The sequence below is a fragment of the Carcharodon carcharias genome, chromosome 1 (genome assembly GCF_017639515.1).
Source record: "Carcharodon carcharias isolate sCarCar2 chromosome 1, sCarCar2.pri, whole genome shotgun sequence".
Lineage (NCBI taxonomy): Eukaryota > Metazoa > Chordata > Chondrichthyes > Lamniformes > Lamnidae > Carcharodon > Carcharodon carcharias.
The window spans coordinates 226,638,924-226,652,932 of record NC_054467.1 but is presented as its reverse complement, the minus strand read 5'-3'; the positions used below and the strand labels follow the sequence as shown (position 1 = coordinate 226,652,932).

Genomic DNA, 14,009 nt, shown 5'->3' with positions numbered 1-14,009 from the left:
TTCTCTCATAGCCTTGAAGAAGTGATCCTTCCTTGCTGGGGTGTGGGTTCACAGTGCGAGTTGTGATTAAGCAGATCATAAGGCTGTTCGTCCATGGACAGCATCGCAATTTGAGTTTAGATCCCCAGCTCATCAGTGCGATGCATGCACTTCTCAGAGGAGGTGCCCAGAGAGTCAGGAATTGTGCCCAACTCTTCTCTCCTGAGCCCAATGATGCTGAGGTCAATTACTGAAATCTCACCTGCTGTTCCAGGCTAAAAGCAGCTAGCTTGTCACTGACAAGAGCTTGAACCTGGGACTTCACTGGTCTGCATCGTTCCAGCTACTCTGGATAGCTGAGCAATAGGAGCCTTTTAAGGAAGAGGTTGAACACAATCAGAGATGACACCATTTCTCCATCCTATACATTCTGGGATGTGTGGCAGTCTAGTACTTATGGCAAAGGACTAGTAATCCAGAGGTCATGAGTTCCACCAAGTTGTGAAACTGAATTCAATAAATATGTTAATTCATGGGCAAGAATCAGGAAATAACCTTGAAAACCACTGTATTGTCTTGAAACCCAACATGTTCATTAACGTCTTTCAGAGAAGGGACCATACCATTCCTACCTGAGCTGATATGACTTCAGTCCCACAATATGTAGTTGACTCTGAAATGACCTAGTGAGCTGTAAGTGAGAATAAGTACAGGAAGGGAACTGGAAACATCAAAAAAGAAAGAAAAAGTAACCCAAGCCAGCCAGTGACAAGTGAATTAAGAAATGGAAACCAACAGTAACTAGAGGCAGAATTTTCCTCCCACTGGGGGGTGGGGGGGGGCATTGAAATGCAGGCATGCGGAGGCGCGCCTCTGGTCGGCGCCCCCAATTGGGGGCACGTCGCCATTTTACATGTGCGGGCAGCGTGACGTCCATTCAGAAGTGCTATGCACTCCCTGTGAAGGCGAGGTGGGGGAATCCCTAAACTCGAGAGTGCTCTCTTTCGCGCATGCGCATGAAAAAGCTCACTCATCTCCCTGAGGCTAAGTGCTGCCTCAGGGAGGTTGGCTCCACTGTAAAAAAATATTAAAATTAGAAAAAAAATTCCCTGACATGTCCCCTCATGTAACACTGTCACATGAGTTGGGACATGTCCATAACTTTTAAAAACACTTTAATTAAATTTTTAAAAAACATACATGAAACCTCATCCTGCCCGTGGATGAGTTTTCATGCTTTTTCTAATGCCCGCCAGGGCTCCTGGCCTGCCTGCCAACATTAAGGTTGGACGGGCAGGTCCTTTAATTACTTAAATGACTCTGTCAATGGCCTCAATTGTCTTTGCGCCTTTACCTCCATGCCACCTGAGACTAGCCAGCATCACAGATTGGAGATTTATTGGCTTCCTTCTTGTCTGTATGCCTCAGTTACTCAGACTTAACCAGCTGAGCCATCAGGTAAGCAGGTCTTTGTTGGGTTAACCATATGGTTTGACATGGGGGGAAAAAGATGAAACCAAAGTTGAAATCATAATTCCATCCTAGTGCTGATTGTGATCACAACAGGATTTGATATCATTGATATGTCAAGGTGACAGAGAGATATAAAAATGAAAATATATTAATCCTGGCAGCAACAGCTGTATTCCTTAAACAGGTAAGCTACAGTCTTCAAACGATCTTCCATTCCTTGATGAAGAGACTGTCCACTGCCCTAACTTTGCCGAGCATCCATTGGTATTTTTGCTGCCGAGATCTGATCTTCGAGATCTCCAATCTGTGGATACAAGTGATCAGGGTTGAATAACTTAAATTAGATGTTACATCTATAACTGGTAATGTTACACCACTAACATGGAATTTTGTTTGATTCTAGGAGGAACCACCACAAATTTCAGAGTTTGAACTGGTTGAAAGATTCGCCTATGGCTATACTGGAGATTAGCTGCATTTAAGGGTTAAATACATGAGGGATAAAGGAATAGATAATTATACTGATGGGCTGAGAGGAAGTCAGTTGAGAAGAGGCTCATGTGCAGTATAAACTAGTTGGAGTAAGTGGTCTGTTTCTGTGCTGTAAATTTACTAGATATGTTCCTGGGATGAGAAAGTTGTTCTGTGATGAGAGGCTAAGTAAATTGGGCCTATACTGTCTCAAGATGATCTTATTGAAGCATACAAGATACTGAAGGGGCTTGACATGGAGACGTTTTTTCCCCCTGGCTGGAGAATCTAGGCCATGGGGACACAGTCTCAAGATGTGGAGATGATCATTTAGGGCTAAGATGAGGACAAATTTATTTACTCAAAGGGTTGTGAATCTTTGATATTCTCTGTACGAGAGAGTTGTGGATGCTCCATCGTTGAATATATTTAAGGCTGGGGTAGACATATTTTTGGTTTCTCAGGGAATTAAAGCATATGAGGACTGAGCAGGAAAGTGGAGTTGAAGAAAAACACCAGCCATTATTGTACTGAATGGCGAGCAGGCTTGAGGAGCCACATGGTCTACTCCTGTTCCTATTTCTTTGTAAAAATTGGTTGTATTCTATGGCAGCACAAATGATGCTTTCTCAGGGATCCCTTGCAAATTTTAATTGATGCCCTGGGATTTCCTAATTTTACTGATAATAACGATAATAACTTATAATAAGAACAATAATAACTTAACACTTTCTTACCTCCAGACTTGACTACTCCAATGTTCTCCTGGCTGGACCCCCACACTACATAAACTTGAGCAAGTGGAAACATCTTTTCTACATCAACTCTATAAAACCCTTTCACAATCTTGAAGACACCTATCAGGTCATCCCCTTAGTATTTATTTTATTTGTTCATGGAATGTTGGTGCCCCTGGCTAGGTCAGCATTTATTGCCCATCCCTAATTGCCCTTGAGAAGGTGATGGTGAGCTACCTTCTGTAGTCTATGTGGTGTAGGTGCACCCACATTGCAGGTAGGGAGAGAGATCAAGGATTTTGACCTAACGACAGTGGAGGAATGGCTCCACTGAAGCCTGGAGGGGAACTTGTGCCCATGTTCCCATGCATCTGCTGCCCTTGTCCTATATGGTGGAGCCCACGGGTTTGAAAGCTGCTAACAAATGAGTCTTGGCAAATTGCTGCAGTGCTTCTTGTATATGGTTCACACTGCTGCCACTGTGCATTGATGGTTGAGGGAGTGAATGTTCATTGTGGTCGATGGGGATGCCAATCAAGCAGGTTGCTTTATCCTGAATGGTGTCAAGCTTCTTGAGTTTTGTTGGAGCTGCACTCATCCAGACAAGTGGGAAGTATTCCATCACACTCCTGACTTGTGCTTTGAACATGGTGGGCAGGCTTGGGGAAGTCAGAGGGTGAGTTACTCTCAGCAGAATTCCCAGCCTCTGACCTTCTTTTGTAGCCACAATAGTATTCGCATTGCTAGAGAAAAGAGCCCCAAGACTGTTCAGCCTTTCCTGATAATTACACCCTTTCAGTTCTCATATTCTAGTAAACATTTCTGCGCCTTCTCCAGTGCCTCTATATCCTTTTTATAAGTGCAGAACAGAACTGTGCATAATACCCCAAGAGATAGTACTATGAAAAAATGGGATGGATTAGGCAGATCTCACAGTTAGTTCCAAGATCTTAAGATAATTATAACTGAACTGCAAAGTGTAACATAATGTACAAACAACTTGCATCAGGAAGGATCCGGGCATAAGAGGAGTGACGATCCCAGGTAGTGGAGGCACTCAGATCAAAGTCTCCCTGTATATGGATGATGTCGCCGTTTTCTGCTCGGATCCGCTGTCAGTGCACAGACTTATCCACATCTGCGACCAGCTTGAACTGGCCTTGGGAGCCAAGGTAAATCGTGGGAAGAGTGAGGCCATGTTCTTTGGGAACTGGGCTGACCGATCCTTTGTCCCCTTCACTGTCAGGGCTGATGGCCTGAAGGTGCTGGGGATATGGTTCGGAGGGACCAGGGCATGCGTTAGAAACTGGAAGGAGCGAGTGTCTATGGTGAAAAGGAAACTGGGCATGTGGGAGCGACGCTCCCTCTCCATTGCGGGTAAGAACCTGGTCATTAGGTGTGAGGCACTCTCGCTGTTGCTGTACGTGGCGCAGGTCTGGTCCATTCCACACTCGTGTGTGGTGGCGATCACCCGAGCCATCTTCCGCTTTATCTGGAGGTCGAAAATGGATCGTGTCCACAGGGACACGATGTACAAGCCTCTAGATAAAGGGGGAAAAAACGTGCCCAACATCGCCCTCATACTGATGGCCACCTTTGTGTGCGGCTGCATCAAGCGGTGCGTAGACCCTCAGTATGCAAACACCAAGTGTCACTACATGCTGAGGTTCTACCTGTCCCCGGTGTTGCGAAGGATGGGTCTGGCCACGATGCCACGGAACGCTCCAAGTAGTTGGACCGTGCCGTACCACCTGTCCCTCGTGGGAAAATTTATGCAGAGAAACACCTTTGACCACAAGTCCATCAGGCAGTGGTCGGCACGTAACGTCTTAAAGGCCCTGAGGGAAAAGGAGAGGGTGGATCCTGTGGGATGGTTCCCTGAGCAGACTGACAAAGTCATTTGGCAGAATGCCTCATCACCAGAACTTTCCAACAAACACCAAGATGTAGCTTGGCTGGTGGTGAGAAAGGCCCTCCCTGTAAGATCCTTCCTACATGCCAGGAGTCTCACCCCCTCTGCACGTTGCCCTCGAGGTGGCTGTGGTGGGGAAGGGACCATTGTTCACCTCCTTGTAAATTGTGTCTTTGCGAAGAAGGTCTGGAGAGAGATGCAGTGGTTTCTGTTGAGGTTCATCTCGAGCAGTTCTGTGACACAGGACTCTGTGCTCTACGGGCTGTTTCCAGGGACACACACCGAGACAAACATCAACTGCAGCTGGAGGATCATCAACTCGGTGAAAGACGCTCTTTGGTCTGCCCGAAACTTGGTTTTCCAGCGCAAAGAGTTGTCCCCGACCGAGTGTTGCAGACTGGCACATTCCAAGGTCCAGGACTACGTGCTGAGGGACACAGTTAAGCTTGGGGCAGCCGCCGCAAAGGCGCAATGGGGAAGGTTCGCTGCCTAAGACCTTTCTGCCACAGTGCACTGGGGGGCTGGGAACTGTAAAGAGCCCCTCAGGCTGTACAGATTAAAATGAATGTCTGCCAATGAATGTAATATTCATTGTTTGTTCTGATACACCTTGTGATTCATGTTGTAAAAGTTGAACCTGATTGTATTTTTGTAATGGTGATTTGAAATGGTTCAAAATGTTTTTGAAGATTTATGAATAAAGTATATTTTTGCAAAAAAAAAAGTATGAACAACTTGCAAATGAAGACAGCTACTCAAAGTTCCAAAAAGTATACCCTTAAATAGCTACAAGGCAAAGAAATGTATCTGATGAGGTGGCAAAGTACAGTGACAACTGATATCCAAAGTAAGGAAGAGAAAGTCAGCAAAGCAATAGAAATGGTGACATCTGGCTTTAAATGGTACAGGTGATGACTTAAACAAGTTAGTTTTAGTGACAATTAGAAAGAAAGAAAGACTTGCATTTCTATCATGCCTTTTATGACCTCAGGATGCCTCGAAATGCTTTACATCCAATGAAGTAATTATGAATTGTAGTTTTTGTTGTAATATAGGAAATGTAGCAGCCAATCTGTACCTAGCAAAATCCTACAAATGTCAATGAGATAATAACAGATAATCTCTTTAGGTATTGTTGGAGGTGATCACTAAATTCAATGACATTCAAGGGCAATAAATTAAGAAATAACCTATAGATTTGTTGAATAAGTTAAGGTCAAAAGATACATAGGTCCATCTTTGGTTAGCTTCTAGTGCTTGCAGCAGGGGAGAAGAGAACAGAAAAAATCCTCCGCATGCAACTCCCTCCCTAACAGCACTGTGGGTGTACCTACACCGCATGGCCTGCAGTGGTTCAAGAAGGCAGGACACCACCACCTTCTCTAGGGCAATTAATGCTGGCCTAGCCAGCAATGCCCACATCCTGTGAAAGAATAACAACCAACAGAAGCATTAGGTCATTTCTGATACTTCCAATTTCAATTCTTCAAAGAATCTACTGGCCAGCCAGTAAATGTAAATTACTTGGATTTTCAAAAGGCACGTAATAAAGTTCCTTGTAAGGCATTTAAATGAGATTAGGGCTCATCGAATTAATATTTAATGAACTAGCTGAATAGAAACTTCCTTGATATTAGAAAACGAGAGGTAAAAATGGAAAAGCTCATTGTACGGGCAATTAATAATGCAGTGCTATCCAATGGAAAATGATGATTAGCCACAGATCTGGCAACGCTATTATAACCACATTCCAGGTGTACTTAATAAGCATCTACTACCATTCAGTGTGAATCTTTGTGGTCTTTTTCGCCAAAGCTTGGAATTCTGAAATGAATTCAACAGACACAAAGCATCTTAATGCAGCTTGCAGGTTTATAGTCCAGCGGTTACGAGTGGTACTTTGATGTCAGAAAGACTGCTGTGAGTGTTGCTGTGCACAATGTAACAGACCGATACCCACTGCCAATGACATGTCCATTCGGAGCTGTGAGTTAATGGTTGTCCTTGCTTTCTTCTGCTGGCCTGCAGAGGTCATTCCAGTTGGCCAAACTGTGCCCGCTGACAGCTCTTCTCTCGGTGATCAGAGATGTTGATGTTTCCATGGTGTTCAAGTCTGACGTTTTCACTTGCACACTCTGCTTTTTGGATTACCATTTTGCCAAAAAGGTTAAAGCACATACCATGAGAATGTGATTGTTGAGATCACATGCCCAAAACGGTGTCTCTAAATTAGTTATTTACTACCCAAAATACAACAAGCCACATCTGGATTCCCACTTAGCTGCACGTGGCTTGTGACTAATGTATTGGACAACATGACTGATGGTGTTCCACAGATTCTGTTCTAGGCCCATGCTTGATTCCTATTGAGTGATTCCTGCTGGTAAAGTATGGGTCAGATAGGGATTAATCTCTGCTGATCCCCTCATTTAACAGGCTGTTGATGCTCATGGTTTAGACTCACACATTAAGAATAACCATTTGGGAGACCAGAAAGAAACAATGGTTACTACCATAGGAAAGAGAGAAAAAAATCAGAGAAAACAGGAACATTTGAAGAACTTACACTGCTAGTGGTGCCGAATAAATCTGTAATCATTTTCTCCAACTGTAGCATATTGTGGCTCATCTGCAGTGAGAGAATAAACAAAGAAGCCAGTGGATCATTTCCTGTCTGAGAAGATACATAAAGCAACAACTGAAGGCAAAATCTGTTGTCTCACAAATAAAAGCAAATTACTGCAGATGCTGGAAATGTGAAATAAACAAAAAGCACATAGCAGGTCAGGCAGCATTTGTGGAGAGAGAAAAACCATTGATATTTCAGCTGGATGACCTGTAACATTGTCTCTCTCCAAGGATGGTGACCATGCGAGTATTCAAAGCATATTCTGATTTTACTTGCAGCCTCTTAATTAATTACTTTTCTCTTTATCCCTTTAAGAAGTACTGAAACAACACCAGGCCATGCTTCCGTGAAATTGAAATGGCACAGCTGAGAGTGTGGTGTCAAAACTAGAATCGTAAAGAATACTGTTGAAAAATTGTTAACGTAATACACAACTGACAGCATGAGACTACCGGAAACAACTCTTGCTGTGGACACTTATGTGATCAAATCATTCTAGCAGGTTTTGTCAACTTCTTATTCCCGTGGGTGGAATGCTTTGATTGCTAACAGATCTCTTGGGTTCTCAGTGCATCTTTTTCCTGCTTAAAATCTACAGCAGAACTGATAACACACGCTTTTGTAAAGCCAAAGACCATCCATTGCCTCACCATACCTGCAATATAAACCCCATTTTCGAAATAATAAAGTATAAGGGTGAGGCCTAAAAACAGCTCACAGAGAACCGAATTAATGTCTAAATACCTTTGATTGCTTTGTCTCTAATATAATTTATTAATTGTGTAGGGATAGCTACTTACATGCTGAATTGTCAGGACTTGGCGGAGGCATACGTCTGAAGAAAAGAAAGGAAGACTAAGTTATTTCTTTCCCACAAACACAAAATAACTTTGGAATAAACAGCCAATTATATCAATCCATTGTTACGATATTAATTAATTAGATCTCATCATGACTGAATTATGAAATGAAGGCTACACCTCTATGTATGTTGCTCTCTGTTCCTTTACCAAAACTTGCAACTAAGCTTTCATTTTCTGCGTTTTGGATCAACTTCCCACCATCACAGATCCTGCACCAACTTCCCACCATCGCAGATCCTGCACCAACTTCCCACCATCGCAGATCCTGCACCAACTTCCCACCATCGCAGATCCTGCACCAACTTCCCACCATCGCAGATCCTGCACCAACTTCCCACCATCGCAGATCCTGCACCAACTTCCCACCATCGCAGATCCTGCACCAACTTCCCACCATCGCAGATCCTGCACCAACTTCCCACCATCGCAGATCCTGCACTAACTTCACACCATTACAGATCCTGCACCGTCAATTGAAAATTATTTTCCCAAACCTTGGTCAGTTTGCAGTTTGAAAGCGAGATAGGATGAGATATATATTCAATTCCAAGGAGATTTTGTACTCTAAACAATACGTCCAAAGCTCTCACTTTTGACACTCATTTCATTTATGAGGTGAGAGTCTGATTTTATGAGGTTTCCTTCCTCCCATCTTAGGATATACAGACTGAGGAACCTAATCAGAGGGAATAAGCAATGCTGAAGTGTGGAGCTCTTTTCTTTACTTGCTATTTATAGCTCTCACCTTGGGTTGACTGGAGCCCGGTTCGGAGGTGGCCCTCTCTGCCCAGTGTAGTAATTCTCATATGGAATGGAGGCTGAATAAAACAAATGGAATAAAATACAGCTCATTATTAAAATCCAAAAAATAATGTTATCTTTCCCCACTTGCTTACAGAAGTGCTTTCTGGAAAACCCTATTTCAAACAGTCTTGCTCTCATATCTGCTTCCAGGCCTCTGTCAACATCAATCAACAGACCAGACATTGTGGGTGAATCTCCACTTTTTGTTCCCTCTCTGTGGAGGATACACGGCTTAGAACAGAGACTTGCAGCCTGTAACCTTAGCCAAAGTGATGGGTTCATCCATAAATACCTGAATCTGACCAAAAGGTTCAGCGATTCATCTTGGACCAACTGGATTGGGGTAGGGGGGTGGTGGTGGTTGGGGGGGTGGGGGTGGTGGGGGGGTGGTGTTTGGAATCAGCAATTGGTTTTATTATACAAGCTAAGCCTGGAGTGTGCTCAACAGTTTTCACAAACTCTAACAGGAATGCATAGTATCTATTATGAGGTGTTGTACCACGGCCTCTTGCTACCTGGTGGAGTGTCACCAGTCCTTTTCAAGTCTATGAAGAATTCAAGGTCTTTCTGTATGTTACACTGTTCCAGCACCTTTCGTATTTCTTCATACATCTAAAGGATGAAGCAAAAAGATGAAGGAGGATCAGAAGAAAAAAATAGATTGGTCTGAATTCCAAGCTGAAAACACACCAACATAATCATCTTGCTGGCATGTCATTTATCGCCACTTATAGGATTCATTCTGACCCTTTCTCGCTTCCTCCCACCTTGCAGCCAAGGATCTAACAGCAGCATGAAGGCAAGTCTCCTGAAAAGTTTATAGCAACATGCTTTTCAAGGAGTAAGTCAGCTGTCTGTCTTTTCATTAAGGTGGGCAAGAAATTATGCATCTCATGCGGGTGAGGAATTTTAAAAATAAAGACAGAGCAAAGAAAGGATCTGAAATGGATGAGAAAGCAATAACATCTTACCTCATCACTGGCCACGCACTCCTGGGAGAGCTGATTGGCATGTACCCACATGGCATTACGCATGGTATGTATTCGCTCGCAGTCCTGCATCTCAAGAAACTGCAATCAGAATAAATTGTACGTTTTTAAAAAAAGTCATCAGTCTCCATCTTTCCACCAGACACCATCCTAATGGTTTCTGGGCTGATATTTTCAAACAGATGTAAACTCACTCCCGTATCTGACTGAGTTTCATATTCATCAAGTACTAGTCCGCCGCAGCACTCAGAATTCCTCTGAAAGTTCCCGGTTTCAATTTTCATCCACAAGCTTTATCAGGTTGGTTAGAATTTCAAATATACAGCAACTGATGGACAAGAGACCTGTCACATCTCAAATCGCCACATTTTTATGTTTTCGGACTAGGTATGTGCATGGGTTCAGCATCAACGGTCCTCCCGTAAGGGTATCGCGTGCCCCACAATACAGGCTGCACCCTCTGCTGTTCAATTTTTAGGTAAATATAACATGGTCAGGAATAAGTTAGAACACTAGACCAAGCGCACCTACTTTTGAAATATATCACATGCCAACACATAATTCTCTTCATTTCAAAAAGGGACTGGATACACACTCTAACCTCATTGAGACATGATAACAACACCATCCTTAACATAGTAATACATCCCAAAGTGCTTCACAGAGTCAAAAAAGCTATGGCCAATATTTTTGATGTCAATGTGAATGGGACTTTTATCCTAACATTGATTTCGCTTACTGCAATCATGGCTTGTCTGATTGAGATAGAATCTACATTCCGAGCTGAAATGCCAGGGGTTTTTTCTCATACAGGGTTCGGATCTGCAGTGCATCTTGCGAGCCATGATAAGAGTGTGGGAGGATTGTAGGTCCTCAACATCATCTCACCCCTAAACCTCAGCTTTCATCCCCTCAATCCCCCTGCCAGCCATTGCCCCCCCCACTCAGATCACTCATGCCAGCCCATGACCCTTCCTTTCCCCCCAGGTTCCCCATGCCACCTTCATGTGTTCTCAGATCCCCACGCCAACCCACTTTCCCTCCATGCCCCCTCAGAACCCCATACTACCTGCATTCCCCATCATGATGCTGACATTTCCTCCATGGCCACTCCCCCAGTATCCACCGTGTACAATCCTCAGAAACCATGCAATAGCAATGGAAATTCTCTTAAACTGTCGAAAAAGATTCAACCAGTGACAATCTAATAAAACTCTAATTCAATTGCTGCCATTGATAATGCAAAAAAAAGACTTCTACATAGGAAAAAAGTTAACCCTTTAAGTGGTCATTAACAACCATGTACTCTGAAATCATATCAAAGGCAGAGTAAGTTATTATAACCTAGTAAAACTGCAATGTCACTCCAGTGAGCAGCAGTGTCAATTTGGAATTCAGCCAAGCATTAATAATGGCCTCAGCAATCAAAATCCAAAGTCTGAAACTGAAAGAACAGATGGGGCAGCATTTTCCCATTGGCAAGCAGGGGGCAGAGCCCACTCGCCGACACATAAAATGACACGCGGTGTGTCCTGATGTCACTGGGCGTCATTTAGATTGTCAGTTCGGTGGGCACACAGCTGACTCAGTTGCATGCTCGCCGAACTGTCAAAGGCCTATTAAGGCCTGTTAAAAACTAATTAACTCAATTTAATGAGCTGCCCGTTCAACCTTAAGGTTGACGGGCAGGCGAAGAGCCCAGGCAGCTTTTGCATTTTTCATGAAACCTCATCCATGGGCGGGATAAGATTTCATGAGCTGTTTTAAAATCTAATAAAAATTTATAAATTTATTCTTTGATATGTCCCGGCTCATGTGATAGTGTCATATGAGGGGACATGTTTTAAAAGTTTAAAAATCCTTTATTTTAAAGGTTAAGACTGAAAGACTGAAGCTCTCTGTACTTTTTTGTGTGCATGCGCGAAAGAGCACAGGGAACCACTCAGGGATCCCTTTCCGCCCGCATAGGGAGCGTACAGCGCTTCCGGGTGTGCATCACGCTGGGCGGGCCTTAATTGCACCCCCCCACCCCCCATTCCTGGCCATGATGTCTTCTCCATTTCAAAGCAGGTTGCCTGTCAATCATTAAAGGAGAGCAGGTGCTTGTTTTTTAAAAAAAAAAAACATTTCAAAACAAAGGGAATGCTTTCCTGCTGTCAGAGTTGCCTGTATATATAAAGACCAGCACTAAACATTACAAGGATGGTTTCTATATTTCTGAATGCATTATGGCCATTTTTCCAAAGGAAAAAAATACTATAATGCATGTCAACACTAACACAATGGTTGTCATTGTAATGGTCAACTTAACCTTTGCAGGATAAAGCCCTATGATGAATCACTGCTTTAAAAACACACCTACACTACAATACAGCATCTAATGGTGACATTCAAAGGTATGAAAGCATTTTAGAATGTTGCTGACACCTCACCAGGCTTCCTCCAGTGACCATGAACTCTCAAGAAGGCTTGTTTTTTTTTAGGGTTTAACAAACTTGTGCCAGCACACGAAAATAGTGCACGGGAGGAAATACAATTTTCCTCTGATCCTTGAAATGCAGACCTCGACTTTGGAAGGGATGAGTTTGTGTTTTGTACCCAAGGCCTTCCTGACCCATCAAAAGACCACATGAAAACAGCACGGGGTTAGGAAGGCAGAGAAAAATTGCTTCTTCAGTTAAAAAGAAACTAAGATCAGCATTTCACGACCTGATTCGCATTTCTCTTGTGATACAAAAATCCGGCCCAATTTTACCATCATTGCTAAAGGTCGGGCTATCAGCATCAAGTTCATTCTGCGCAAAGGCCAGTTAGCCATCATTTTTTCTGTTGATTAGTATTTCCCAGAACCCAGTGTTCCCAATGGGGGAAATCCCATCGAATGTCTCTGGGAGGACAAAAAAGCTGAATTCCAATGATGAAAAGAAATCGCAGATTTGTAGGGTGCTATCGAAGGAACATTCATAAGTTCCTGCAGTGCCTCTTGTATATAGTGCACATTGCTGCCACTGTGCACCTGAAGTGGAGGAAGTGAATGTTTAAATTGGTGGATGGGGTGTCGATCAAACAGGCTGTTGAAATTCTTGAGTGTTGTTGGAGCTGCACTCATTCGGGCAAGTGCAGAGTATTCCATCAGACTCCTGACTTGTGGATGTAGACAGGCTTAGTGAATCAGGAAGGCGAGTTACTCGCTGCAGAATTCCCAGCCTCTGGCATCCTTTTGTAGCCACAGTGTTTATATAGCTAGTCAAATTCAGTTTCTGGTCAATGGTAACCCCCAGGATGTTGAGAGTGGGAGGATTTAGTGATGGTAATGCCATTGAATGTCAAGAGGCGATGGTTAGATTCTCCCTCGGAGATGGTCATTGTCTGGCATTTGTGTGGCGCAAATGTTACTTGCCACTTTTCAGCCTAAGCCTGAATGTTGTCCAGGTCTTGCTGCATATGAACGTGGACTGCTTCAGTATTTGAGGAGTCTTGAATGGTGCTGAGCATCGTGCAATCATTTGTGAACATCCCCGCTTCTGATCCTATGATAAAAGGATGAAGGATCTGAAGATGGTTGGGCCAAGGACACTACCTGAGGAACTCCTGCAGTAATATCCCAAGATTGAAATGATTGACCTCCAACGGTCACAACCATCTTCTTTTGCGCCATGTATGACTCCAGTCAGTGGAGGATTTTCCTCCGATTCTCATTTACTTCAATTTTACTAGAGCCCTTTGATGCCACAGTCTGTCAGATACTACCTTGATGTTAAGGGCAGTCACTCTCACCTCATCTCTCAAATTCAGCTCTCTTATGCCCATGTCTGGGACCAAAACTGTATTGAGGTTTGGGGCAAAAAGACCCCGCTGGAACCCATAGTGGGCATCCATGAACATTTCCAGTATTTTCTGTTTTTAAAATGAGATTTCCAACATTTGTAGTTTTTTTTCTTTTCACTCTGCTACTTTACAAATAGCTTTGGTTCCATTGAGAACCTCCTGGTGTCACTACTGAGCTTATCCACAGCACCACCACGATGTGCTTTCCTATAGCCCTTATCATCAACCACTATCATATTCACAATCAACAACTACTTATATTTACACAGTTCTTTTCACATAATTGAATATTCTAACATGTATAAAGATCTTGGTAAGCCCTCA

General features: G+C 43.3%; 1 protein-coding gene across 1 annotated transcript in view; it reads right to left on the bottom strand.

Moving 5' to 3' along the window:
• Positions 1–1,604: 1,604 nt before the first annotated feature.
• The window catches only part of pstpip2 (proline-serine-threonine phosphatase interacting protein 2), a 133,716-nt gene continuing 121,311 nt past the window's right edge, over positions 1,605–14,009 (bottom strand). The window contains exons 10-15 of the mRNA XM_041199672.1: positions 9,840–9,938; positions 9,384–9,480; positions 8,810–8,882; positions 8,002–8,036; positions 7,139–7,201; positions 1,605–1,756 (exon numbers count right to left, since the gene is read on the bottom strand). Coding sequence (XP_041055606.1) covers positions 7,143–7,201; positions 8,002–8,036; positions 8,810–8,882; positions 9,384–9,480; positions 9,840–9,938 — 363 coding nt within the window. The 3' untranslated portion in view covers positions 1,605–1,756; positions 7,139–7,142. The remainder of the gene's footprint in view (positions 1,757–7,138; positions 7,202–8,001; positions 8,037–8,809; positions 8,883–9,383; positions 9,481–9,839; positions 9,939–14,009) is intronic.